The sequence below is a fragment of the Vipera ursinii genome, assembly GCF_947247035.1.
Source record: "Vipera ursinii genome assembly, chromosome: 5".
Lineage (NCBI taxonomy): Eukaryota > Metazoa > Chordata > Lepidosauria > Squamata > Viperidae > Vipera > Vipera ursinii.
The window spans coordinates 84,068,580-84,094,825 of NC_139518.1; the positions used below are offsets into that span (position 1 = coordinate 84,068,580).

Sequence of the window (26,246 nt, forward strand, 5' to 3'; positions counted from 1 at the left end):
CTGAGGTAGCATATTTCCTTACCTAAACAAACAGAATGACCAAGGGTGGGGGAAAAGCAGTGGGAGCAGGAATAACTTTCAATTTCCCTAGAGCCTCTGCACTGAGTTTCCTCATGGGAATCTACCAGGGAGAATCGGAAAGCTTTCTTCCTTCCTTCCCCTCCCTAGCAGGCAGGTAAGTGGTGGGGGAGGGAGCAAGAGATTGGGAGACTGGCTGGGAAACACTGTATCAGGAGCAGTGACCAGGACAGCAGCTCAGAAACAGCCAGCCAATCACAACTTTCCAAAATTTTATTCCCTTCCCTTGGGAGTCATGGGTCTTGGATTTGGGGACATTCTGTAAATTAGCTCACTTGGGTCAAAAACAGTTACCCTAGTGCAGGGGTAGGCAGCCTTGGCTCTTTTATGACTCGTGGACTTCAACTCCCAGCTGGCTCAGGAATTCTGGGAGTTGAAGTCCACGAGTCATAAAAGAGCCAAGGTTGCCTATCCCTGCCCTAGTGGCATCCTTTTGGAATTATTCCTCCTGATGGGTCAGTTGAGGTGCGTTCAGCGGCTGTTGTTTTTTGTCAAAGTGATGAATGCAGCCTTGTGCCACAAACTCTGCCCCTTTTGGAGTTGTGATGTCATAATAAAAGGGGTGGGGCTTCTACGATGAACACTGTACTTGAGGCTGTTGTCAGTATGAAGATTGGGGCTCTGTTCTATGGAAGCTGATTAAAATGGTGAGTCCTTGCCCATGCAATGCCCTTGAAGCCCACTCTACAGAATCAAGGAACCCATCCTTCCCTTCCCAGTTAGATCTGGAACAAATACCCTCCCCAGACTACACAACCCTGAATCAGCCTGATTCAAAGCATCTTGAAGACCTGGGATAGGATGATAAGCATCATTAAGATTCGGTTTTGCCTAAATGATGAACAGTTTCCTTTTCTCAGCACAACTGTTTTATTCCTGTTTTAACTGTCAGACTGTCTTTTAAGTCTGGTGACCCGCTTGCAGTTGGGTCCGAGTGGGCAGCTGTAGAAAGTGAAATCATCCATCCATCTCGACCCTCCAATTGGGGCAGCCTCCGTCTGGGCTCAAGAGCTGAAAAGTCTAGCAGTCTGATGCCTGGATGGGAGACCACAAAGAAGTCCCAGCTTAGCTGGGAAGTTGGACAATTCTTAGAAGTCTTCAATCAACCACTTCTGTAGTAATAGCGCTGAAAGGGCTGCGGCATGCCTCCATCGCTAGCTTGAGGTTGAATCCACCCACCAGCTGCCTGCGATTAGTGCAGGTTCGCATCCCACCAGGCTCAAGGTTGACTCAGTCTTCCATCCTTTCGAGGTAGGTAAAATGAGGACCCAGATTGTTGGGGGCAATTAAGCTGACTTGGTAATAATGTAATAATGCCGCTTGGGAGGGGGTGTGTGAAAGCCCTAATAATCCCATTTATATATCCCGCCCTTCTCCGAAGACTCACGGCGGCTTACAATTTTAAAGCACAAATCAACGTGCTTAGCAATAGCCTTCATTCTATGTATATGCCTGCTTATTAGGGCTTTCACACCCCCCCCAAGCGGCATTATTACCAAGTCAGCTTATTGCCCCCAACAATCTGGGTCCTCATTTTACCTACCTCGGAAGGATGGAAGGCTGAGTCAACCTTGAGCCTGGTGGGATGCGAACCTGCACTAATTGCAGGCAGCTGGTGGGTGGATTCAACCTCAAGCTAGCGATGGAGGCACGCCGCAGCCCTTTCAGCGCTATTACTACAGAAGGGGTTGATTGAAGACTTCTAAGAATTGTCCAACTTCCCAGCTAAGCTGGGACTTCTTTGTGGTCGCATATACATAGAATGAAGGCTATTGCTAAGCACATTGGTTTGTGCTTTAAAATTGTAAGCCGCCCGGAGTCTTCGGAGAAGGGCGAGATACATAAATGGGATTTAAATAAATAAATAAATAAATAAATAAATAAATAAATAAATAAATAAATAAAAATCTTCCCGTTGCCCCGGTTGAGAAACGCTGCTCCGTAGCTGGGCGGCTGACCCAGCGAGGCTATGACGTCATCAGCGGGCGCCACGGGCCGAGGAAGCTGGGCGGCGGCTCCGCCTCCCGGGCTCGCTGGGCGGAGAGGCCCGGCCTGCCCGGCCTCGTGTGCTGCTGGAGGCGCTAGCATGGGCTGAAGCTGCTCTGCCGCCGCCGCCGCCACCTCGTAGAATTGGTGTTGGGGAAAGGCCAGCCAGCCAGCTGTCGGCTTCATGGCCACGGAAGCCGCCGCCGCCGCCGCCGCGGGACCCGGCGCCCGGTTGCCCTCGTCTCCCAGCCAGCGAGATTTCTACTGGCTGCGCTCCTTTGTGGCCGGAGGTGAGTTCGGAGGGGAAGCCGGCGGTGAGAGCCAGGGGCGGCCCGGAGGGAGAAGGGCGGCCGAACCGGCGTGACCTCGCTCTGTCTTGGTCCTTGAAGTCTCTTGCTCAGAAATGGTTTTCGGACCCTTAAAACTTAAAAAAAAACCTTTTTTTAAAAAACAACAACAACCCCGTAGCTAAATTTCAGGGCAGGCGGGCGGCTGGGCTGCCTTTCCTTATTTTTAGGAAGTGCTCCGTGGGCTGCTCTCCGCAATCTGCCCTGTCCCCCCCCCTCGTCTGAATGGGGTTTGGAATTGGTATATTGCAGGGGTAGGCAACCTCGGCTCTTTTATGACTCATGGACTTCAACTCCCAGAATTCCTGAGTCAGCTATGCTGACTCAGGAATTCTGGGAGTTGAAGTCCATGAGTCATAAAAGAGCCGAGGTTGCCTACCCCTGGTATATTGGAATATATACCGTGGGCCCCTAGAGAAAGGAAGGGCCAAAGGGATTAAATACAGGGGTCTTCAAACTTGGCCCTTTTATGACTTGTGGACTTCAACTCCCAGAATTCCTCAGCCAGCGTGTCTGGCTGAGGAATTCTGGGAGTTGAAGTCCACAAGTCATAAAAGGGCCAAGTTTGAAGACCCCTGGATTAAAATGTCTGGTGAAAAGTTGTAGGGAAAAGAATAACCCCTAAGTAAAAGCTGTATATAGCCCCTTAAACGGTTTCAGATAGTTCTTGGACTATGGGCAAGGAAGTTTTATTTTATTTTATTTTAATTCCATTTATATCCCGCCCTTCTCCGAAGACTCAGGGCGGCTTACAAGCTTAGCAGTAGCCTTCATTCTGTGTATATGCCTGCTTATTAGGGCTTTCACACATACCCCAAGCGGCATTATTACAAAGTCAGCTTATTGCCCCCAACAATCTGGGTCCTCATTTTACCAACCTCGGAAGAATGGAAGGCTGAGTCAACCTGGAGCCTGGTGGGACTCGAACCTGCACTAATTGCAGGCAGCTGGTGTTACTTAAGGAGGCATTACTATTACTAAATCAGGCATTCTCCTGATTTAGTAATAGCTAGCAACATATTGATAATGATTTCGTACTGGGGAATTATTAAAGCTAAAAAGCGTCCTAGGAGGATTATGAATTTTTCTTTTTTGTGTCCCTTCAAGTCAGACTTGACTTCTGGCGACTGGGCAAGTGTCTGCTGTTTTCTTTGCAAGGTTGTTCAGCAGTGGTTTGCCATTCATTGCCTCCTTCCTTGGGCTGAAAGGGAGAAATTTCTGAGACCTGCCCAAGGTCACCCAGCTGCCTTGATGCTCAAAGTGGGGCTAGATTTCACCATCTCACAGTTTTTCAGTCTAGTCTAGTGCCTAGAAACACAAAACTGGCTCTCTTACATCATTTGTACTGATTTTTAAAACTTGAGGGGAGACCTGGGTAAAGTAAAAAGCCATTGATTTTTGAAAAAATGTACAGCACTGTGATTTAGCCGAAAATAACTATGTAGCAAGAAAGAAAAAAATGTTGCTGTATTATATGGTTGTTTGAAATACAGGAATTCCACAAAAACATGCTTTCTCATATTACTTTATATATTTATATCTTACCCTTTTTCATATATAATGCAAGGTGGTGAATGTACTCCTGCCTTCTATTTTTCTGCAACAACAACCCTGTCTGTCTGGTAGCCCTGACTAAGGGAGAATATCTGGCCCATAGCCACCCAGCTATCTTTCATGTCTAATGGAAGCCTTGTTGTTAGTTGCGAAGTCGTGTCCGACCCATTGCGACCCTGTGGACAATGTTCTTCCAGGCCTTCCTGTCCTCTACCATATTCTGGAGTCCATCTAGGCTCACGCCTACTGCTTGGTACTTTGGTACTGTCCATAGGGTTTTCATGGCAAAGATACTGGAGTGGTTTGCCATTTCCTTCTCCAGTGGATCATGTTTTGTCAGAACTCTCTGCTATGACCTTTCCGTCTTGGGTGGCCCTGCATGGCATAACTCATAGCTTCATTGAATTACGCAAGCCCCTTCGCCACGACAAGGCAGTAATCAATGAAGGGGAATGGAAGCCTAGAACTTAACAATTCCATGGTTTCTAGCCAGCATCTTAACCATCATACTGAATTGGTTCTTATATGTTCACGATATTTTATTTTTTCCTTTGGAGGAAAGCATTGGCAGTTCCAAAATCTTATTACAAAAATAAAGGCAGACATGAAATCCTAGAAAATATTCCAGCTCCTGTAATTGCTTCCTGTCTAGATCAGCAAAAATACAGATGATTCATCATCTTTGTACACTTTTTCAAAAGAAAATGAATAGGACATGGAATCCTAAGTACTGTAATTCAGGGTTTTATGGCTTTAAGGAACTGATTCTCAAGAGTTTCTATACAGTGACAAATTCAGCTAATAGCTCTTAGTATTTGCTATGTTTAGCAATGTTGTGTGGCTGTGTTCACAAAGAACTCTGCATGTAATAACACTCAGGTTAGGCAGGCTACTAATGTACTTGTTTTACAAATGCAGGAAGGTAAACTGAAGATTTTTTTTTACTATAAAGCTAGTAAAGGTATAGGATTGTCAGCGCCCCCCCCCAAATCCTCCCTCCTTTGCTTCTTCACTTCTGACAGCTATGATAGCAAAACTTGGCTATGATTTTTTTAAATAGCACTGTAGATTTGCTTTCTATAGATTAAATATATTGTTAAAAATAGATGTGAAAAATGATGACCAGTTTATATACTAGATTGAGGTGAGACTTGAATTAGGAATTTCCTGAATGAAACTCTAAATGTTAAACACAATGTGTTAAATTCTCATATTTTCTGATAGTCATAATTTATTAAATTTGTGTGTTGCCCACTTCTCAATAACTCTTGAGTCAGCCTCTGATTTCTTTAGAAAACTTCCCCAAAGGTGCTTCTCATCCAAAAAGCTTCATCAGTTCTGGCCAGAACAATGGCCTGGATGAATGAGAATCTCCATAGACAACTTTTGTCTGTGAAAGATCCTTTTAGATTTTAGATATACCAAAGGCGTTCTTATGATTTCATACTTTTCTCAGCATGCTTTCTGCTTCATCAGAAATTGAGAAATAACAGGAATATATTTTTTAGCAGACATTATAACTGTTGACTGAGAAAGCAATGCTTGCTTACCTATTGCACGAATAACCTTGAAAAGATAAAAGTTTAAAAATAGCTCTTGCTAAATGTCTGGTAGTTAGTAAATAGTACTATTTTTGCTTGTTGGAAAGGTGTTGCAGGATGTTGTGCCAAGTCAACCATTGCACCACTGGATCGAGTAAAGATTTTGTTGCAAGCTCACAATCATCATTACAAACATTTAGGTAAGAAAATACATATTGTGGGATCTAATATTATTGCTTATGATGTGTGATTTTTATAATTGGTAAAGAAAGTAGATTTCTTCAATTTGCTTGTGTAATTGCAATAATTCAAATATATCAATTGATATTATTAATGTGTTTAGACCTGGTTTTCTATAAGATTTTAAAGCTAAATTCTGGGTTGTAAGCTATATTGGAACAAGAATTATGGTTAAGTTCTCTCTCTGGTTTTTGAATAAGTACAAATGATTTTTTAAATATTGTTGGTTGGAACTTTGAATACATAACAATAGTGTTCAGTCTTCTAATGTTTTGGATCTGTTTTAGTTCAGTTATGATTTGTGGGTGCACTTCTTAATCTTTTACAACCATTTTTCTACCTGTACTTTATTATAGAGCTGCTATTCTTCACAATAGCTCAGCAAATAACAGCAAATATAAGCCGCTAAAATCATATCAGATATTCATTCTAAATTTAAAATTAAGTCAAAATTCCTAAAATATGGATGCGAGAAGTTTATTTTGCCCTTGCTATTCTACCTTTATAATTAGATTGTGTGCATTATCACACATTTTGACGAAACTTCTGTTGAATGCCAAGTTGGTCTTTTAATTAAAAATAACAATACATCAAGGGATTTAGTGCAAACCTATTGATTAAAGAGGAAATATTGCCGTAGCCCATATAGAAATTACCTTTCTGTTCAAGTTATATAAGACAGGATTTTGTATGTATGTATGTATGTATGTACACACACACACACACACACACACACACACACACACACACACACACTGTGTGTGCTGGGATTGAAGCAAGTTCAAGCAATATTGTTTCTATTGCTAGAATCACAGAAGAGATAGGTCAAAGCAATGACATTCTTTTTTTAATAGAGTTATTGATTTTCTATTTTTACAAATCATGGGTGCTTAGTAAACAATGTGTTGTCTGGGTTCATTTTTTGGTTAACAATACATAATAAAATTATTCTGTCTTCTTTTTCTTTGTTCTTCAATATCGCTCTGTCAGTTTCTACACATTATGGCATTTTCTTAATCCCCTCTTCTTCAAATGGTAGTCTTCACTTTTCAAACACTAAATAAATGCAATTCTTTCTGCTATTAATACATTTAACATGCATATACATTCTTAAGGATATCACGACTTATGTTCATGCAGTGTGCTAATGTTAACGTTGGAAAATACAGGTAGTCTTTGACTTACAATCACAATTGAGCCTAAAATTTCTGTTGCTAAGCAAGACAGCTAAGTGAGTTGTGTCCCATTTTATGACCTTTTTGTCACATTTAAGTGAATCACTGCATTAAGTAAATCATGCAGTTGTTAAGTGAATCTTGTTTCCCCCACTGCTTATCAGAAGCTGGCCAGGAAGGTTATAAATGTGACCAGAGGACAATCAATGCTGCTGTCATATATACATGCCAGTTTCCAAATGCCTGAATTTTGATCACATGATTATGGGGGTGCTACAATGGTCTAAGTGCGAAAACCAGTCATAAATCACTTTTTTCAGTGCTGTAACTTTGAATGGTTACCTAACAAAAGGTTGTAAGTCGAGGACTAACTGTGCATGCATATGCTAGTAGAATCAAAAGTGTTTGTGGAAAAATATGGTGGGGAATCCTCCCAATGTTGTTGCTGAACAACAACTGATGTAGCATTGGGAATGCTGGCTAAAACAGCTAAGAATTGTGTATTTTAGCAGTTTCTGGTGGGATGCTGGCTTATCTCTTTAAATAGCTGTATTCAAGTATTTCCTTCATCTGATAATAGATTTTTCAAAAATTCTAAATCTCCTAAATTCGCCACATTCAAAGTGGGGGCTAAATACAACTCCTGTGTGAGAGATGAGTTGATAAGATGAGAGATGCTTGTCTACATTTAATTTTCTTGTACATACTGTTTTATTTGTATGTTAGGTCTTAAATTGTTTTATGAGCATATTACGATTGAATTTATGCTGCTATGGATTCTTTCTGATTCTGCTATTTTTAGGTTAAATTATTTAGGTAATTGGCTTTTAAAATGCTTTGTAAGCACCAGTCCAAAGGAGAACATTGGTTTTGGAGACCGCATGTAAATTATTAAATCACTTGCTCTTTTTGGTCTTATTCAGATATTTGTCAGTCAGCTTCTTGTTTGCTTCATTTGAAAAATAACTTTTCCTTCAATTGTTCTTTGACTTCCTCAGATCAAGGGAGCACTTAGGAGTAAACTCACTTTTCTAATCACTTCACATTTTTCCTGGTCTTCTAAGTCAGAGATTCCCAACCTGAGGGACCAGTTCCGTGGAGAAAGGTTTTTCCACAGACCGGAGAGAGTGTGGTTTTGTGTGCTGCCAGCATCCCACAGATGGGGCTTTGCTTGTCTGTGTGGACCAGTTGCTGGCATGTCACGGCCCGGTACCAGTCCATGGACCTGGGGTTGGGGACCCCTGTTCTAAGTCTGCCACTTCAGTTTTTGAAAACATGCTAAGTAGGTTTCTTCAGCCATGATTTATTTCTTGTTATGGAAAACTTCATAGTGAATATAAAATATGGAATTGAGGAAATAAAACTTCTCTTTCTGACTTCAGAGTAGATTTTGCATAATTCAGACTTTTGTGAAATGTGACTTGTGCTGCTTATACTAAGTAACTAAGCTATCATTTGTTTTAATTATTTTTTATTGAAATAGCATGGTGTGGAAACCCAGTAACGGCTATCATATTGCTTCCTCATATTGCTCTCTGTAGACTCATTTGTTGACAACCAGCAAATAATTGTTTTTTGCCGCTTTGTGATAACCTCAAAAGTAATGAGTACTACTATATTAAATATTGCTTAACATAGTGTAAAGCAAGGAAAAACAAAAACAAAATCTCACAAAAGTTTGAAGTTCTCTCTCTAAAGACAGATAGAAAAAAACAAACATCCTTGAGTGATCCACTCTCGTATGTGAGTCCTGGCTCTACTCATTTGTCATTACTGCCACATCATTCTGCCTCCCCAGTCAGCAGAAAGTTGCTTGTGATTGTGTCATGAGTTACAAGCCATAGTGTTTAGATTTATACAACATGCTTTGCCAAACAAAACAGACCACATTATGAATTAATTGAGATGTAAATCCAGCATTTGTATAGAATTTAGACCTAGTTGACGCACAAGCAAAGATATAGGATAACTTTTTCATGTTATGTATTTTCAGTTCTACAGTAGCAGTTTTTTCTAAAAGTAGAACAGTGATCATAATTGATGCCTTGCGCACAGTCACTCATGCGCTCGTGACCTCCCGGTTAGACTACTGTAACACTCTCTACATGGGGCTGCCCTTGAGGACCACTCGGAGGCTTCAACTGGTGCAGAATGCAGCCGCGCGAGTTGTGATGGGGGCTCCCTGATACTCCCACGTAACACCTCTGCTCCGCGAGCTGCATTGGCTTCCGGTTGCCCCCCTGGTGAGATTCAAGGTGCTGGTGATGACCTATAAAGCCCTAAATGGCTTGGGTCCGGGATATCTGAGGGAACACCTGCTGCCGGCATCAACTTCCCATCATCCTGTGCGCTCCCACAGGGAGGACCTTCTTAGGGTGCCGACGGTAAAAGATTGCCGGAGGGCGACACCCAGGGGGAGGGCCTTCTCTGTGGGCACGCCTGCCCTTTGGAACCAGTTACCCATAGAGCTCAGGACTGCCCCAGATTTTCGTTCGTTCCACCGGGACCTGAAGACCTGTCTCTTTGAGCTTTCTGGCCAGGACTGAGAACTTTTAATTTTTAACCTATTGTAATTGGGTTTTTTTAATTAGAGTTAAGGGTTTTAGATTTAATTAAGGATAATTTAATTTATTTTAATTTGTTATTAACTTTTGTATTGTTATATTGTTTTAATCGCCTTGTGAACCGCCCTGGGTCCTACGGGAGAAGGGCGGTATATAAGTTTAAATAATATAAATAAATAAATAAATAAATAAAATAATTAAGATTAGTTAATTTGTCAAACGATAGCATATAGTTAGATCATTTTTTTGTTTATACATTATCAATTTATTAGGAATTGCAGTGTAAAAGTGTAGAATCTCAGATACCTTCTCTTTAAGAGCACTGATGCTTTTTCAGATACTGATTCTCACCCTAATTTCTAAACTGGATTGATTTCCTGAAGCTATAGTACCCACTTTTTGTTCATTTTGCATTTTCTTTTATTCCAGACATATCTCGGATTTATTAAGCGTACTAACAGCAGAAGATTAAAATATACTGTACCAGTGTTAACTGTGATAGAAAGATGTTACTTTTTTTTCTAGCATCTACACTTTTCATGTACTGACATCAGTGTTCCTGGTTTTGAAATTGCAGGTCATTATACAACATCATATATAATTATTCTTTTTTACAATGCATTTTATCATGCTTCAGCAGAGTGTTTAATATTTTTCATTCTTTATGTATATTGCTCAAGAGTTGGGCTATAAATACCGTATGGCAAGACTTGAAATACCTGGTAATTCTGTAATTATATTAAATACCTGCATTTGCGCTATAGTCATAACGAACTTACAGTTTTGACAGCAGCGTTTTCTAGATTTATAGAATAGTTCTCATAAGCGAGCAATTTAAAATGCTGAGATGAAAATGGTAACACGTTAGTCTGCTTTGTAACGCTGACAGGTGTCATTTCTACACTTTGCGCTGTACCGAAGAAAGAAGGCTTCTTAGGATACTATAAAGGAAACGGGGCAATGATGATTCGAATCTTTCCATACGGTGCAATTCAGTTTACAGCATTTGGTCAGTATAAAAAGGTAAGTAACCCGTGTCTTGTTGTTTCATCTATGTGGTATAAAGTGGTTTCAAATTTTAAAATTGACAATATATATCATTATAACCTTTTTTGGACAGAATTTAGCAGCCAGATTCTTTTTGTATGTGGGAAGGAAAAGGCCAGGGCTTTTGCTGCTAAAAAAAAGGATTTAAAAAACTGTATAATTAATCTAAATACTTGCAAATACATATTTTTGTATTTGTAGGTTCTATGTGATTTACCAAGAGTTCTACCTTGCTGAATTCTGTTAAAACAAAGGAAGAATAGCGGAACAATGATTATGGGTTTATTTAGATAGGAACATTCTTCCACAGAAAACGATGTACTTAGCAGTGGGCCAACTCTGTGTCATTAATTCTGTGGGAGAATATTCCAGGATTCCTTGTTTTCAGCTGACATCCTAGCCCAGAATCACAGCTTTTAGTGGCAAGGGACAGAAGACAAATCCTTTCCACAGTACCTTTGTTTTCAAGAAGACCCAAGAGCAAACTCCTATACTGTCTTGAAATAAGCCATGATTTCTTGACTTGTATTTATGTATCAGGAGAGAACAATCTTTGGGGGTTGAGGGCCTCGCAGAGTTTTTAAGTGGCGTCATTCCAGAAATCAGCAGGAGGGGCAGCACAAAAAAAAACGATCAGATTTTATTTCATCTGCTTTTAACTTTCATTGACATGAAATGAAGTCAATGTGATTTATTTCCAGTCATGTATTTATGTGTCATGCATTTAATAACCGCTCATATTGAAACTTAACAATCTCATAATAAACTTCCAGACGTTTCTAAGACCAAGCCATAATATGGCCTGTTACTGGTTTGTTAGTGTATAATCATGATTTATTACTTAACATTGTATACAGGACCTTCACTTACTTTTCAGTAAAATCATGCCTTAGAGCAGCTAACACAAAGAACGTTGGGTTTAGTGTGATTATTTAAAAAATTGTTATGGCATATGGTGAAGAGTAATGAACTTTATCTTTGGTATGTTAAGAGTTTTTTCCACACTTCAAATGTAATCATTTTGTAGGTGATAAAGGACAGGCTTGGCATTTCTAGTCATATTCATCGGTTAATGGCTGGATCCTTAGCAGGTATTCCTCTTCATTCTCTTTTTTTTCTCAGTGTATATGTGTCCTTTTCTATAATGTTTACAGTGGTGGTTTTTAATTAATTAAATCCCAGCTTTAAAAGTTTGTTTTAATCAGATAAAAAAAGATCTCCAGAAACAACCTGGTAAAAGATTTTGAAGACCAATACTAGGGCTTAAGAGTTTCTGGTTTCTTTCCATTTGCTACAGTAGGTGGGAGACAGGTATTTTTCAAGTTACGATTGATTTATTGACCATTGAAACTTAGGATGTTGTAGAATGAGTGGCACTTAATGACGGGTCCTCAAAATTCTGGCTCTCACACATCCCTGTGGTCATGTGATTGCAATTAACCACCTGGTGGTTATGCTGGTTGCGGTGTCCCACGGTTACCTGAACACCAGACCTTCCTTGTTAGCTACCCACATACAAGTCCATTGGGAAGCTGACAGGGATGGTTGCACGTCATTCCTACAAGTTGCTCCCACTGCTTTTCTCTCGGGCTTTGCTTTGGAACAGAAGATCCAGGGATCTAATACTCTGTAGCATAGGGTGTGTGGCCCACAGTACCTCTCTGCCCTGCAGCTTTCTGTAACGTCTGCCCGTGGCACCAGCACTCCCCCCCCCCCCCCCCGCACTCCTTAGCTGGGACATTCACCTGTTCTCACTTAACAGCCCTCATGTCCTGTGGCTATGATTGCAGATGGGACTGTTCAGATTGCCATCGATAAGCGATGTGATCGCTTGATGTTGTGCTGTACGACTGCACTGATTAACAATGGGAATTCTGGTCCCAATTGCTGTCATAACTTGAGGACTACTTGTAGTTTATCGAAAATGAAATGGTTTTCATTAGTGGCTACTTGCACTCTTTTGGAAGCTCAAAGAACAAAACAACTGAGTTAAGATTTTCATGTTCTAATCAGAGATAGATTGCATCTACTTAAGCAGATTTCACCTATGATTACTGTAGCTACTAAAATGATCAAACTAGATTCCTGGTTTGATTGTTTAAAAAGGTAGTGCTCACAATACATGCCTGTGCCACATTGTTAGTGTGTTGCATGAAGTACTACTTCTGTTATTCCAAGCTTGTCTACCAAGTGATGTATTCAGTCAGTACACAACTTCTTTTATTAAAAGTGAGAAATGTCTCTACACTATTCATAGATATTGGTGTGAACATTTTTCAGATGAACCACATACATTGCCATTATACTTCCATACTTTGGATGGAAATTGTTGGCCGTAGTACCTTTTTTACAGCTTGTGAAAATCTAGTACAAAAGAATAGTTTTATGAAATGTTACAGTGCTTATGCTTATTGAAGTGTATGGAAAAGAAATAAGAAAATAAGCAAGAGGGGGGAAGAAATGGAAGCTACTGCAAAAGAAAGTTTAATTGCCAATCCCTCAGGTACTGACCTAATAAACTGATGACAGAATATATCTAGAACAAATGGTAAATACCATGCCACATAATAAATATGTGGAATGTCTCCATATTTGTAAGAATAGTGTAAGAACAAATGAGCACAAAGTGTTGTATGGAGAATGAAAAATCCATTGAAATATCTTTCTACCTTCTGTGATGAATTTGATCTGTGGTGCTAATATAATTTTGCACTTTAAGGGAGTTGAGAAATGTTGGAAATAAAATTTCTAAGTGCTTGCAAGACCAAACATAGATAACAGAAGGCACTGAGTTTAAGAATAATCTGAGGGAAATGCCTTGAAAAGTCTATTGTGATGCGTCTGTTGGGATTGGCAAAGGTAAAACTTTATGGTGTGAACTTTCAACTTTGGATTTCCTGTGCCTTGTGTAATTCAAATCTGAGTAGTAATGCTTCATTGGTGGATAATTGCCTTTCAGTTTCCTTTAAGGAAATAAAAAGGTTGAAGCAGAGGGGGGGAAGCTTAATTTCAATTATTTAAAACATAAGCTTCTCATCCCCCATCACTTTCTAAAGGCATTTCAAGAATAAAAGAATTTAAGCTTTCCAAATGCAAAAGGTACTGAACACTTATTCCCCACATCGTTATGCTAGCTTTTTTTAAAAAGTATGTTTAAGAAAGAATATTTTAAAAATTACCATCCTTCTGTAGGTTACTGATTTCAGCAACATGGGGTGTAATTTTTGCAAGCAATCTAAATCACCTGATCCTTCAAGGTTCTGTATACTATCCATATGGATTGTCCACTTAATTTTAATGTATTGCTTCCATCATTCTTATGCCTATAATAACTAGAGATAAAAATCAAATTTCTAAAGCCTTTTAGACTCGGGTGTATGCTGATTTTTTTTCATTATTAATTTTTGGAAGGTATAACAGCAGTGATCTGTACATACCCCCTTGATATGGTGAGAGCACGGTTGGCATTCCAAGTAAAAGGGGATCATACTTACAGGGGAATTATTCATGCATTCAAGACCATTTACACCAAGGTAATTGTCTTTGCTTTTCTTCAGTATTATGGCTTTACAAATACCTGTTTATATTCTGTAATAGTTCTCAGCAGAAAATTGAAAATTGAGCAAGAAAAATGAATTTACAAGCTCAGTGTATTTATAAGGGTAGCAAATAAGAATAATAAAGCTGCTCCTCTGTTTAATGCAGGGGTCTTCAAACTTGGCCCTTTTACGAGTTGTAGACTTCAACTCCCAGAATTCCTCAGCCAGGCACGCTGGCTGAGGAATTCTGGGAGTTGAAGTCCACAACTCGTAAAAGGGCCAAATTTGAAGACCCCTGGTTTAATGTTTCTCCTGTCCCAATTGGTGGTTTATGAGCACTTGATGAAATGTGTGCATTTTTAATGAAAGGAGAACAGTGTCTGACTAAACCAAATCAAAGGAGTTCTTAATTTTTTTGATCAATTACCTGTGCTATTTACAGAATTTACAAAATAAAACAGTAATTCCTAATACAAAGAAATTAGTTGGAAAAACAGCATATGGCAAATCAAAACAAGTAAAAGAATGCAATGGTGAAAATTGCATTGCTCTGAAACAGAGGTCTTCAAACTTGGCCCTTGTGGACTTGGCCCTTGTGGACTTCAACTCCCAGAATTCCTCAGCCAGGCATGCTGGCTGAGAAATTCTGGGAGTTGAAGTCCACAAGTCATAAAAGGGCCAAGTTTGAAGATCCCTGCTCTGAAAGAACCAGCTTAACTTTTCTTCAACTCAGAATCTGAGCATGCATTTCTCTGGTGAACAGTAGCAGAGCAATTAGGCAACTCAGGGTGGGATTGACTCCCAAAGCAAAGCCTGGACTAATGAATGTAACTGCCCAGTATGCTCATGAAGGCAAAGAGTTGCCTCAAAATCCCTTGTTTAGCACTAGTCTAGGTCACTTTGGAAGATGAGCTGTAATTACCCAAGCTTGATTGGAAAGGAATTCTTCTCCCCTGCACTGTTATTTTCATGTACTGTATATGAAATTGGCACACAACTTGGGTGCCTCTCATAAATTGGAATCTACAGTGGCATTGCTAAGTCATTTTAGTTAAAAAGGGTAATTATAAAGAAAAGTAGACCAAGGACACTCTTGACAAGTAAGTATTCATTTGTGTAAATGAAGATAGCCCCTTGGAAAAACTGATGCTGCATAAAAATGCTGACCACATTTACAAATAAGATGTTGATACTTTGGAAAAAGTACAAAGCGGAGCAACTAAGATGATTAAAGCCTGGAGATACGAAAAACGGTTGCAGGATTTGGGTTTGGCTACTCTAGAGAAAAGGAGGACTAAGGGGGACATGATAGCAGTATCCCAGTATTTGAGAGGCTGCCACAAAGAAAAGAGGGTCAAACTATTCTCCAAAACGCCAGAGGGCAGGACAAGAAACGATGGAAACTAATGAAGGAGAAAAAGGAAGCTGGAATTAAGGAGAAACTTCCTAACAGTGCGGACAATTAACCAGTGGAACAGCTTGCCTCCAGAAATTGTGGGCGCTTCGTCACTGGAGGTTTTTAAGAAGAGACTGGACAGTCACTTGTCTGAAATGGTAAATGATCTCCTGCTTGAGCAGGGGGCTGGACTAGAAGACCTCCAAGGTCCCTTCCAGCTCTATTCTGATTCTGAAATTATAGTGTTATTTTTTATTGTCAGATTCTGGGTAGACAAAATTGTTCTGATAGCTGAATTAAATCAGTTCTAGTACAGTGAGGGGTGAAAGATTTTTGATGAAGGCATGCTTTTAAGTAAAAATGTTCTGGTGGAAGTATATGAATGGGCTGCTTTTAACCAGGTCTGGCCAACAGATTCCTTGTATGCCCATAGCTTTCAGCACATAATGGTCATGATAGGTGAAAACGAGGAGTGTTGTAATCAACATCTATGCATATCAAGATGGGGAGGGAAGGATAGACTGTATTTATCCAACTTGACATGTATTATAAATACAGTTAGACCTAAGTGTCAAGGAATACCTTTCTTATTTTAGCAAGATCTTGAAACCTTGTAGGATTGATATGGTAGTTTAGTAATTTGTGTTGAAAGATATGAGATAGAATCAGTGCATGCCATGTGAATGCAGAAATTCAGAAATTGAATAGCCAGCTTATTGCTTCTGTGGTCAGGTCAGGTCAGGTTCTGACTTCAGTGGCATTTTTGTGCTTACATGTATCTTTAAAGATAAAGGTTCCCCTGCACATGTATGCTAGTCGTTTCCAACTCTAGGGGCCGGTGCTCAAAGCCGAAGAGCCAGTGCTTGTTTGAGGACGTCTCCGTGGTCATGTGGCCGGCATGACTAGAAGCCAAAGGTGCACAGAACGCTGTTACCTTCCCATTGGAGTGGTCCCTATTTTTCTACTTGCATTTTTACGTGCTTTCGAACTGCTAGGTTGGCAGAAGCTGGGACGAGTAACAGGCGCTCACTCTGCTACGCGGCACTCGACCCGCCAAACTGCCGACCTTCTGATCGACAAGCTCAGCGTCCTAACCCACTGAGCCACCGCGTCCCTCTTACATGTATCTTTACAGATACTTTAAAGTGACTGTGCATGCACATCCATGTGCAGACAGCCAAAAGCAGGTTGCAGAGTTGTGAAAAAAGTTATGACTGCTTTAGTGATTCTAGTTGCGTTGTAGCATATCTTTCAAATAATTTGCATAGCCCTGGAATATAGTATATGAAAAAAATGGAAATTAGAGCTTTCTTTTCAAAACTTTCCTGTAGTCATATGTGTAATTCTCCTAAATTTATTTACTTTTCTGTTTTCTTGTTGTTATTGGCTTTTGCCAAAGGAAGGTGGCATGCAAGGATTTTATCGTGGACTTATGCCAACAATAGTCGGAATGGCTCCATATGCGGGTGAGTACAACTTGAACATGATTGTTTTTTGGTGAACCTCTTTAGGTTTAATTTTGATTTGAAAACTCTTTTCTTTGCTTCCTTTAAAATAAAATAAAAACTTTTTGCACATGAACAATTAAAAAATGGAACTACTAGAAATGAAGTTTGGTCATAGTGCATGGTGATTTACTTTTCTGTAGTCTTTTCCAACATTTCTAGAAGAATTTGTTGGAGGTGCTCTCAATTCAGGCAGTTCCATAAATTGAAAGTCAGCTACTAAAACATTTTGATTTCTACTCTTGACTCTAACTGCAGATCTCTGTATTTTAAAAAATGAAAATAGAAGTGACATTTAAAATTAACTACATGATTTTTTAGCAATACCTGACTTACTTATCCTTACTGAAGGCAGCAGTTTCTGCAGCATGTGATGATGTCACAATGGTGCCTCTATAGCAGGGGTGTCAAACTGCCGGCCTACCGGCCGGATGCATCACACCCACCCCATTGCTGGCAATGGAAAAAAAGTCGTGATACGTCGCGTCACGTGACGTGACATTGCAAGTTTGACACCCTTGTATAGTGTCAAACTATAGTGTCATCATTGCAGTTGCCTCCACTATATACTTATGTGCCAACATCTGCATAAATAAGTAAATCATGTTATTTGCTTTTTGAGATCCATGATTCTAGATATTTATAGGCCTAATCTCTTTGTCTAAGTAATGCAATTCTGATATATTATGTGGATCTTTGGTCAAAAATTCTTTAATCTTGATTGTGACTTAAATATTTCTTTGTCTCCTTTCTCCCTCCCCTAATGGGGAAGATTCTATCTAATCTAAAGGATAGACTGAAAACTGTTGGCTGAGAACTATATCATTTTCTTTTCTTTTTTTCTTTTCTTAAAGGACATCAATTTCCTTTTTTTTTTAATGCATGTGTACATAGTCTTCAAAATTCCCACAACATGATGGCTTGGGTTATTCTTAGTTGGATTTTTTTGTCAGTTGCAGAAGTCACAACCCAAATCTAATAAGCAAAATGCTGATTTTCATTTAAGTTCTAACTCTGTATATGTTTTAATTAGTTTAAATGTTGAAATTCTGGTTTGGGATTGCATTTTGAACCCGTTATGATTGAGGGATGTAGACACGTTCTTTTTTCAACTTTGCTAATAACTCATTAATTAAATCCCAGAGGTTTAGCTCAGCAATAAGTTGTGTAATGCTTTCAGTATTTCAGTAAGCATCTTAAGTCCTCTTGGTTTACTGTTGCTTAGATTATTCTGTTTCTTTGGTTTTAATCATAAATGCTGTTTCAAATTGTTCTTGTTTTTTAAAAACTTACATTTTTATTGCAGCCACATTTTAGTACTCTGTAGATCAGAATGTTTCTTTATTGTAAGAACGTAATGTCCAAGATAATGGTAAAGACAAGGACAATATTATGTAAAGAAAGAGAATTACTGTAACACAGGAGCTTTTTTAAAAGGATTCTTTTCAAAGGGAATTTTTCTGATTACTTTCCAATATAGGGCACATTGCATTCATTTCTGAGGATTGTTATGTCTTTCTGGCAATCGGTAAAATTCAAGTAATTTTGTTGCCCATCTACCAGAATATATCAAGACTGTCTGCTCCAAGTGATCCAGAAAAATGAAGTTTGAAAAAATGGAGACAATGTCATGATATATTTGATGATCAAACTAAAATTTAGCACTTAAAATTAATGGATATGTAATGGATATGTAATTAATGATATGTAATGGGACGCGGTGGCTCAGTGGGTTAGAACGCTGAGCTTGTTGATCAGAATATCGGCAGTTTGGCGGGTCGAATCCCGAGTGCCGCGTAGCAGAGTGAGCGCCTGTTACTCGTCCCAGCTTCTGCCAACCTAGCAGTTCGAAAGCACGTAAAAATGCAAGTAGAAAAATAGGGACCACATGACCACGGAGACGTCCTCGGACAAGCGCTGGCTCTTCGGCTTTGAAACGGAGATGAGCACCGCCCCCTAGAGTCGGAAACGACTAGCACGCATGTGCGGGGGAACCTTTACCTTTAATGGAACAGAGCTTGGCACATGCATTACTGTTAGATTGAAATAAGCACATTCTTTGGCTGAATTGTGCCTATAACATCTATGTACTTTGTTGTTTGAGGTAATGTTTCAATTAAAGATATTTTTTTTTCCTTTCAGGTTTCTCATTTTTTACTTTTGGTACCTTAAAGAGTGTGGGACTTGCCCAAGCGCCTACCCTGCTTGGGAGGCCTTGCTTAGATAATCCTGATGTCTTAGTTTTGAAAACGCACGTAAATTTGCTGTGTGGTGGCGTAGCTGGAGCCATAGCACAAACAATATCGTAAGTTATTCTAGTATTTTACTGCACTTCCTGAAGAAATGTTAGGATAGCTTGCATTAGGAATTTTGTTTCCTTCCGCCTTTAGAAATCATGAAATATATATAACATCGTTTAAATTTCTGTCTGCAAAGAAAGCTCACTGTACAGGCTAAAAAAAACAAGCAACCAGCTGAGTTCCAAAGCAAGGCAATGTTTCATTTTCTGTCTTCAGTATCCTCAGCAGAAGAGCTGCAGCTCTTAAGTTCTGCCCTAGAGCCATTTCTCTAAAATCAGTTGAAGGGATACATTTGCTTATGTGTAACAAAGCCTCCAATCTGCTATTTTTCTTGTCAGTTTATATGAGGTTTGTGTGTAAATAAACTATTACTCCAGATGCTGTTCAAAAAATTGTAGCTCTAATATAGCTACAGTGCAAGATAGGGTTGCATAATAAATTGGCAGGGAATACTTGAATGCCACCAGAACCCCAATAGTTACACTAGAAAGCTGTGGTAAAAAAATTACATATTTATTATAATGATAATTTAACATGGTTTGAATTACGTAAAAGTGTTGGAGGATAGTGCATATTGTGCCAACTCAGTTATATACCTTGGCTTTTCTCTGCTAAAGCTGGCATGGCTACATACTTTTTCTCATTTTGTAAAGCAACAAGAATGAGGCAAGATAAATTTAAAAATGAAATTTAATGGCCAGCTCTCACCACCTGTTGAGGCTCATGATTGAGCAGAAGTAGAAATAGATAAAACATTTAAGAAAAAAGATCATAGCTGAAAACAAGTTACTTTCATGCAGCTTTAGTAACGTAGCCTCCATTTTTTCTTGGTTTTCAAATTTAAACAATTGCTGGGTTAAATGTTTATAATTCTTTCAAATACCTAAGTTTAATGTTCTGCTGATATCAGTGAAAAGGATACAAACATGTCTTTTAACTGTTGTTGAAATCAAAGGAAATGAAATACTTTTTTGGTTTCTGGATTGTGTTCTTTTGGGGTTTACTTCAACCAATTCATACAATTTTGGGGGTTAGAATCCATCATTCTAGAATGAATACAACTACTATGTCATTCTTACATGATAGCCAATTTTTTTTAAGAAAGGGCTGTTATATAAAATCTTTTAAGGGTTTTTTAAAAAATTTAAAGTTTTATATGAAAACATGAAGAAAATTCCTGGCAATTCAGATATGGAGCCTAGTACCTGGTTTTCCAGTGTTAAACCTTATGGTGTGTTCTGAAACTGCCACAAAATAAAACATGTGCTAAAGCATATGATTGATTTTGAATACAGTGAACATAACTCTTTTCTAAAATCTTGTGCTAAAAGCCTTAGCATTTTTTAAAATTTTTTATGGATTCTCCCGATTCATTTGTTTTCAATTACAGTTCGGTATTCTGTCCGTTATGATAGCCACTTTAGCACTGCTTTTGGTAGAAATGTGAGATAGATATTTAATGAAAATGAAATAATTGGGATTGCTTTTCTCATCAAGCAACTGTGATAAAAAAATAGTTTCATTGTTCTCCAGCGAGTTATATTCTTAAATATGCAGAAAGATATAATCCGGAATATTTCAGCATGGCTGTTTAAAAAAAAAAAGTAAAAACCAATTCTTTGGCATAGAATTTCTGCTGCCAAAGTCAGCTCCTAATTTGATCCAATATACCTGTAAGGCAGCTTTGTATTTTCCACATGTTCCTTATGTAAATGTCCTTTTAATTATTATTTTGTAGTGCGAATAGTTGCACTGTGATAACTGCAGTTAAAGAACATGCTTTTTCCCTTCCCCAGGTACCCCCTCGATGTCACTCGTAGGCGAATGCAGTTGGGAGCCATACTTCCTGATTCTGAAAAATGTTGGTAGGTTTCATCTCTGGAACCAAATATATGCCTGCAGTAATAGCTATCTACTGTATCATATTGCTCTAAAACGTTAACAGTGTCTTTTTGTTCTTTGGTCCACGTGTATATAACTAGCAAGGTAAGCATAGCATTTAAAGCTTCATAGTAAGCTATAGCTTCAAAGTAAGAGGAATGCATTTAAGTTCAAAAGCTATGTCTAGAAGGTCAGGTTCCTTTTAGTTGTTATTTCTGATACACAGATAAGAGGATTTCATCTGACATAAGTTGCAATATTAGGCTGGCACTGGCATTAGTCATCTTTGGAGTGAAGTTAGATTGGGAATGTTGAGATTGTGTAATATGTGCGCTCATCAAGTGGCTGTCACAGTGACATTGTCAACCACAATACTCTCTCCAAAATCTCTGTTGACCCTATGAATCTATTCTGGGCCTAAAAGCATGGATGCAAATAAATACGAGCTCAAAGCCTAAACAAGCAGATACTATACTTTGCAGCAAGCCAGGTTCTTAAACAGGAAAAAAAATAAAGAAAAAAACAGATGAGGCTGTGAGCATTGGTACTTACTGTCATCAGGCTACTTTGCCCTGATAAAGGGCTGAAGGGATGTTATTTCAGTAAATGATCACACAAATGTCAACAGACCACACTGCATATTAATACTGGGCAGCCTTAATTTCACATTTTATGCAGAGTTAAAATTTAGGTGTCCCATGGGCAGCCTAATTGTAGGCTGATTGCCTCAAATGGTTTATTTTATTAGGAGAAGAATGCTTTAATGGTCAGTGATTACATAATCTCAGTTGAACAAGTAATAAAACAGTAAAAACAATGAGAACATAAACTTAAAAAGCATGCAAAATGTCAAAGAATTAATTAAATTGGAACAATGGGAATAGTTATGAAAAAATGTAATTTAAGCTACAATTTGAGGGAAGATTGATATACAATTGATATACAATTGATATACAATTTGAGGGAAGATTGATATAAAATATTTTACGGATGGTATATAATTCTGTCAGTTATTAACAAAATAAAAAAATTGGAAATTAATTAAAAAACATTGTGAAATGATTTAAACATAAGCAATAATGGTCAATGTTTCAATAAAAGGAGAAATATTTAAGTAATGATTAGTGGCTAAGAACAATGGAAAGGAAGTGAAAAATGACCTACTGAAAACTACTCCTTTAAGATTTTTTAAAGTATGTCATTTAATTTTTTTCAGTATTTCAGCTTTTTATAGTTATACTATTTTTGTGATCAGGTTGAAGCATGTAAAGTGACATATTTATAATAAAGTTTCATCTAAAAAGAAAAATGCAGAACTGCAAAAAACAAATAGGGCAAAATATTCTATTTTTTCCAAGTTCTGCAGGCAAGGAAATAAAACATTCTTAGGAATTAAATTTCTTCTAAGGAATTAAATCCTTCTGTAAAATGTACCCTAAAATCCATAGGAATGACACAGTGTAAAAGAAAATGAACCTTCAGTTCATTAGCATCTATGTCATATGGAGAAAGCTAAACTATAAACAAGTTTTCTTGAAATTTCTTTCCGAAGTGACAACAGATAAGATTCCAAAATATGGTATTTATTCTATATTTTGGCACCGTGTTCATTTAAATGTCTTGCCTCAAGACTGTACATATCTTGGAAGTCTTACCTATTATAATGTACAATTAGAATGGCAACAAACTGCAATCTCTCACTTTAAAAATGTTTCTACTCACATCAGTGAGCTTGTGTAGAAGATTTTCATATTCATGTGGAATTTGGATTTTCAGATAAAAGAATCAAAAATCTTGATTTTGGGCTGTATTTTCTTTTTTATGTAAAGAGACATTTTGCAAAATAATTAAATCTCATTAGCAATAATTTAGCATTATCTCTGTATAATAAAATTGCCTCTGCCCTCTTTGTGAATAAAAGTAGGGGGACCTCTATATTTTCCCATTAGGTAAGGCAAAATTCCCTGCTTTTTAAAATGTTATTTGAAGTAAAGTGTTGGAAAATCTCTTGTTTTACAAAGACTTTCTCTGTTCTCTTTCTAGTACAATGGTCCAAACATTGAAATATGTTTATGGAAACCATGGAATACGAAGGGGATTATACCGTGGATTATCATTGAATTACATCCGTTGTATTCCTTCTCAAGCCGTTGCCTTCACCACTTATGAATTTATGAGGCAGTTTTTACACCTCAATTAAAGACTGATTATTTTCCCCCAGTTTATAATAGATTGAACAGTAAGTTTCAGAATATATTTGAGAAATCACTAGCATTTAAAGTGCTTTCTTTAATATATGAAAATACAGCAAAAAATTGAAGTTCAGCAAAACTTGGCAAAGTTTACTCTGTATGTATTTTATGAGAATGTATATAGTATTCTTAACTGAAATCTATATGGTTCCAAAATACTCTATGTTTGTGTCCAACTTTAAGAATTTGATTACTTTTTTAAATTAAGGAAACTTTTTTTTAGGAAATGTCAATATGCCTTAGCTAAAATATAAGTTGTAGGCACACTTTAAATTACATTCCACGTAATTGAATTGAAAATGTTTATTTGCTAATGTGGTTAGGGATGATGTATCATTCAGTGCTGTAGAAACTCAATTCAGAGCCTGCTTTTGAGAGCCCATTCATGGATTAGTATATTGGGTAACTACTTTCAGATTTTTGTAATAAAAATAGCTCATACTTTATCTATGATACATTGTTCCTTAACTAGAATCAAAAGTGGTGCTTAGGTTCTCACATAATTTAGTTTAGCCCTGTTAATTATTGGATGTTTTTCCTCTGAATCATGCTGTAAATAGCTTTTGAACTTCTCTCAAAGTTGAAGTAGGTGGGTTAATGGGTGGGTTTATAACACAAACACACATCGAAACATATAGCATTCTGAAATTAAGTGCAATCCTTTTGATAGAATCTCTGATAATACTCTCAGTCCAGTTTCAGTTTGTCCCTACATTTGAAAAAACAGTACAGAAAAAATTAAATGATCCCTGGGTATTAGTACTTGAGATTTTCAATAACACTAAAATGAATATTGTTCATGTCTTCTCAGCCTAAAGTATTTAACCTTCCATATTTTATAAATGAAATTATTAAGAAACTCATTTTAAAAAGAAAATTGTTTGACTTCACAAAGCAACTGTTTGGATTTCATTTACAGAGTTCAATTGAAATTAAAAAATAAAGATAAGCAGAAGACACTGCTCCCATGCTGTGAGCATGTGGAATACTGCTGAAAGTTTGCAACTTTATAGCATTAGATAAAATACTTATATAAATAAATTAGGGTATATGTCTTTTGGGGTCTTTAGTTTGGCCAGATAAAATAGTGTTTCTGCATGAATTGCACATGAATCAAGATGCACATCTGTCTACAAGAGAGAAGATAATTAAAACAAAAACCAAAGAAATAATGCTAAAAGTCTACTGTCCTAAAACAATTTTCAAGCAGGAATTACAATTCATCTATTTTGCAGCCAGTTTTCAGTATCTGCACAAATGCAGCTTGTAAGTAGATAGTTCATTCTTTGAGTGATTTATGTGTAACTTTACAACTTCTCTGATTGGGGCTTGTGTTGTTATTAAAACCTTCTTCCCTTTTTAAATGAGCCTGCCACAAGAATGAAACTTGAGCATTTTTGACAAGTTTTTTTTGAATTATACTGTGATGATGAATTGCAAGTTGACAGCCCACATCTGGATGTTGTTATTTCATTTTCAAGGGAACTTGCTCATATTAGTAATTAATCCTACCCTTTTTGCCTGGATGATGTTATAGGTAAATTGTTTTCCTGAACTAGCCTACTTCTTCATGAGACTCTTCATTCTTCCCATTTTATTTTCCTCTTGCCCATAGTGAAGTGAGAATGTCTTTTAAGGATTTCATTTGATCCATGAACTTTATGTAAGTAGAAATCTGATGATCACCCTTAAAATTGTAAAATTACATCCCTTCTCAAAATTTAATATAAAGCAATTTTATTTATTTATTGTAAATAGTATATATTGATTATGAACTGAAAATGGCTATGTTACCAAAAAAGTAGTAGCTGTAAACTGGGTATTGCTCATGGCCTGTACCTAGGACATATAATCTTAAATTCTGTGGTTTGACTTGAATGAAAATTGAAGATATATACCTTTAAATATGTAATTTGATATATTTCTGGGCAGAAACATGTACCTATTTTTTTTAATAAAATAACTTGAATAACAATATGACTGAACATTGCAAGCATATAAATATATGTATTTAGAATTACAGTTTTCCATTTTGTGCAGATTTAAGATACTGACGAATGATAAAATGGGGCTGCAGTTAAATGTTGGTCTTCCTGGGCAATTTTTAGGTGCCGATATACAGTTCTGTAACTTCTGAATGTTTGCTGCAATTTGGAAGGGAAGCTGTTTGAGAGTAGCAATCAAAATGCAATACAGCAAAGGTCCCCAACCCCAGAGCCATGGCTGCAGCGTGCTACTGTGCCACGGCCCCATGGGAACGGGGCCGCTGAAGTGGTGGGTGAGCTTGCAAAACTTCATTTGTGTATGTGTGTGATTTAGATTGCACGTCTGAAACCACTCCCCCCACCTCTGAAATCACTGAAGCCACCACCGCCATCCACACAGCCAAAAAGATTGGGGACCCGTGCAGTAAAGTAACGCCTTTATTGCCTAGAAGTGAATGAGTGGGGCCGATTTATAAATTTGGAATTGAATTGCAGTAGCTTTGTCATTTACATTATTGCCACTTATTCAACAGAAATGTTTCCAAGGAATTGCTGCAGTGTATATATGTAACCATCTTAACTTCAGGAAAAGTAAATTTTCCCTTCAAATCATTTTTAGCAACAGGCAAAGTGGCTTGCTATTGCCTACGTCCAATATGCTAACAACTTTCCAGTCTAGCACACAGCTTGGCATTACCTAGTAGTCTCCTGTTTATCAACCTGACTACTTAGCTTTTTTTTTGCTACTGATTTTGTAGCTTATAAAGATTCTTGGTTAGTCTTCCTAGCGTGAAGTTGATCTTGTTCATATATTCACCCTTGAGGCTCTGCAGAACTTTGGATTTAAAGAGGGTAT

At 37.9% G+C, this 26,246-nt stretch overlaps 1 protein-coding gene across 2 annotated transcripts; it reads left to right on the forward strand.

The window, feature by feature from the left end:
* The first annotated feature begins 1,799 nt into the window (after nt 1-1,799).
* On the forward strand, nt 1,800-25,382 carry SLC25A16 (solute carrier family 25 member 16). 2 transcript variants are annotated; one of them, XM_083363470.1, is made up of 9 exons: nt 1,800-2,354; nt 5,614-5,706; nt 10,375-10,508; nt 11,560-11,623; nt 13,944-14,065; nt 16,867-16,933; nt 19,115-19,277; nt 21,069-21,137; nt 23,197-25,382. In XM_083363470.1, the coding sequence occupies exons 1-9, from the start codon at nt 2,249-2,251 to the stop codon at nt 23,351-23,353; spliced, it is 975 nt and encodes a 324-aa protein (XP_083219596.1). In that variant the 5' UTR covers nt 1,800-2,248; the 3' UTR covers nt 23,354-25,382. The 2 variants fall into 2 exon arrangements, with proteins under 2 accessions (XP_083219596.1, XP_083219597.1); XM_083363471.1 differs by lacking the exons at nt 1,800-2,354; nt 5,614-5,706 and having other exon boundaries at nt 10,410-10,494.
* The last annotated feature ends 864 nt before the right edge of the window (nt 25,383-26,246 follow it).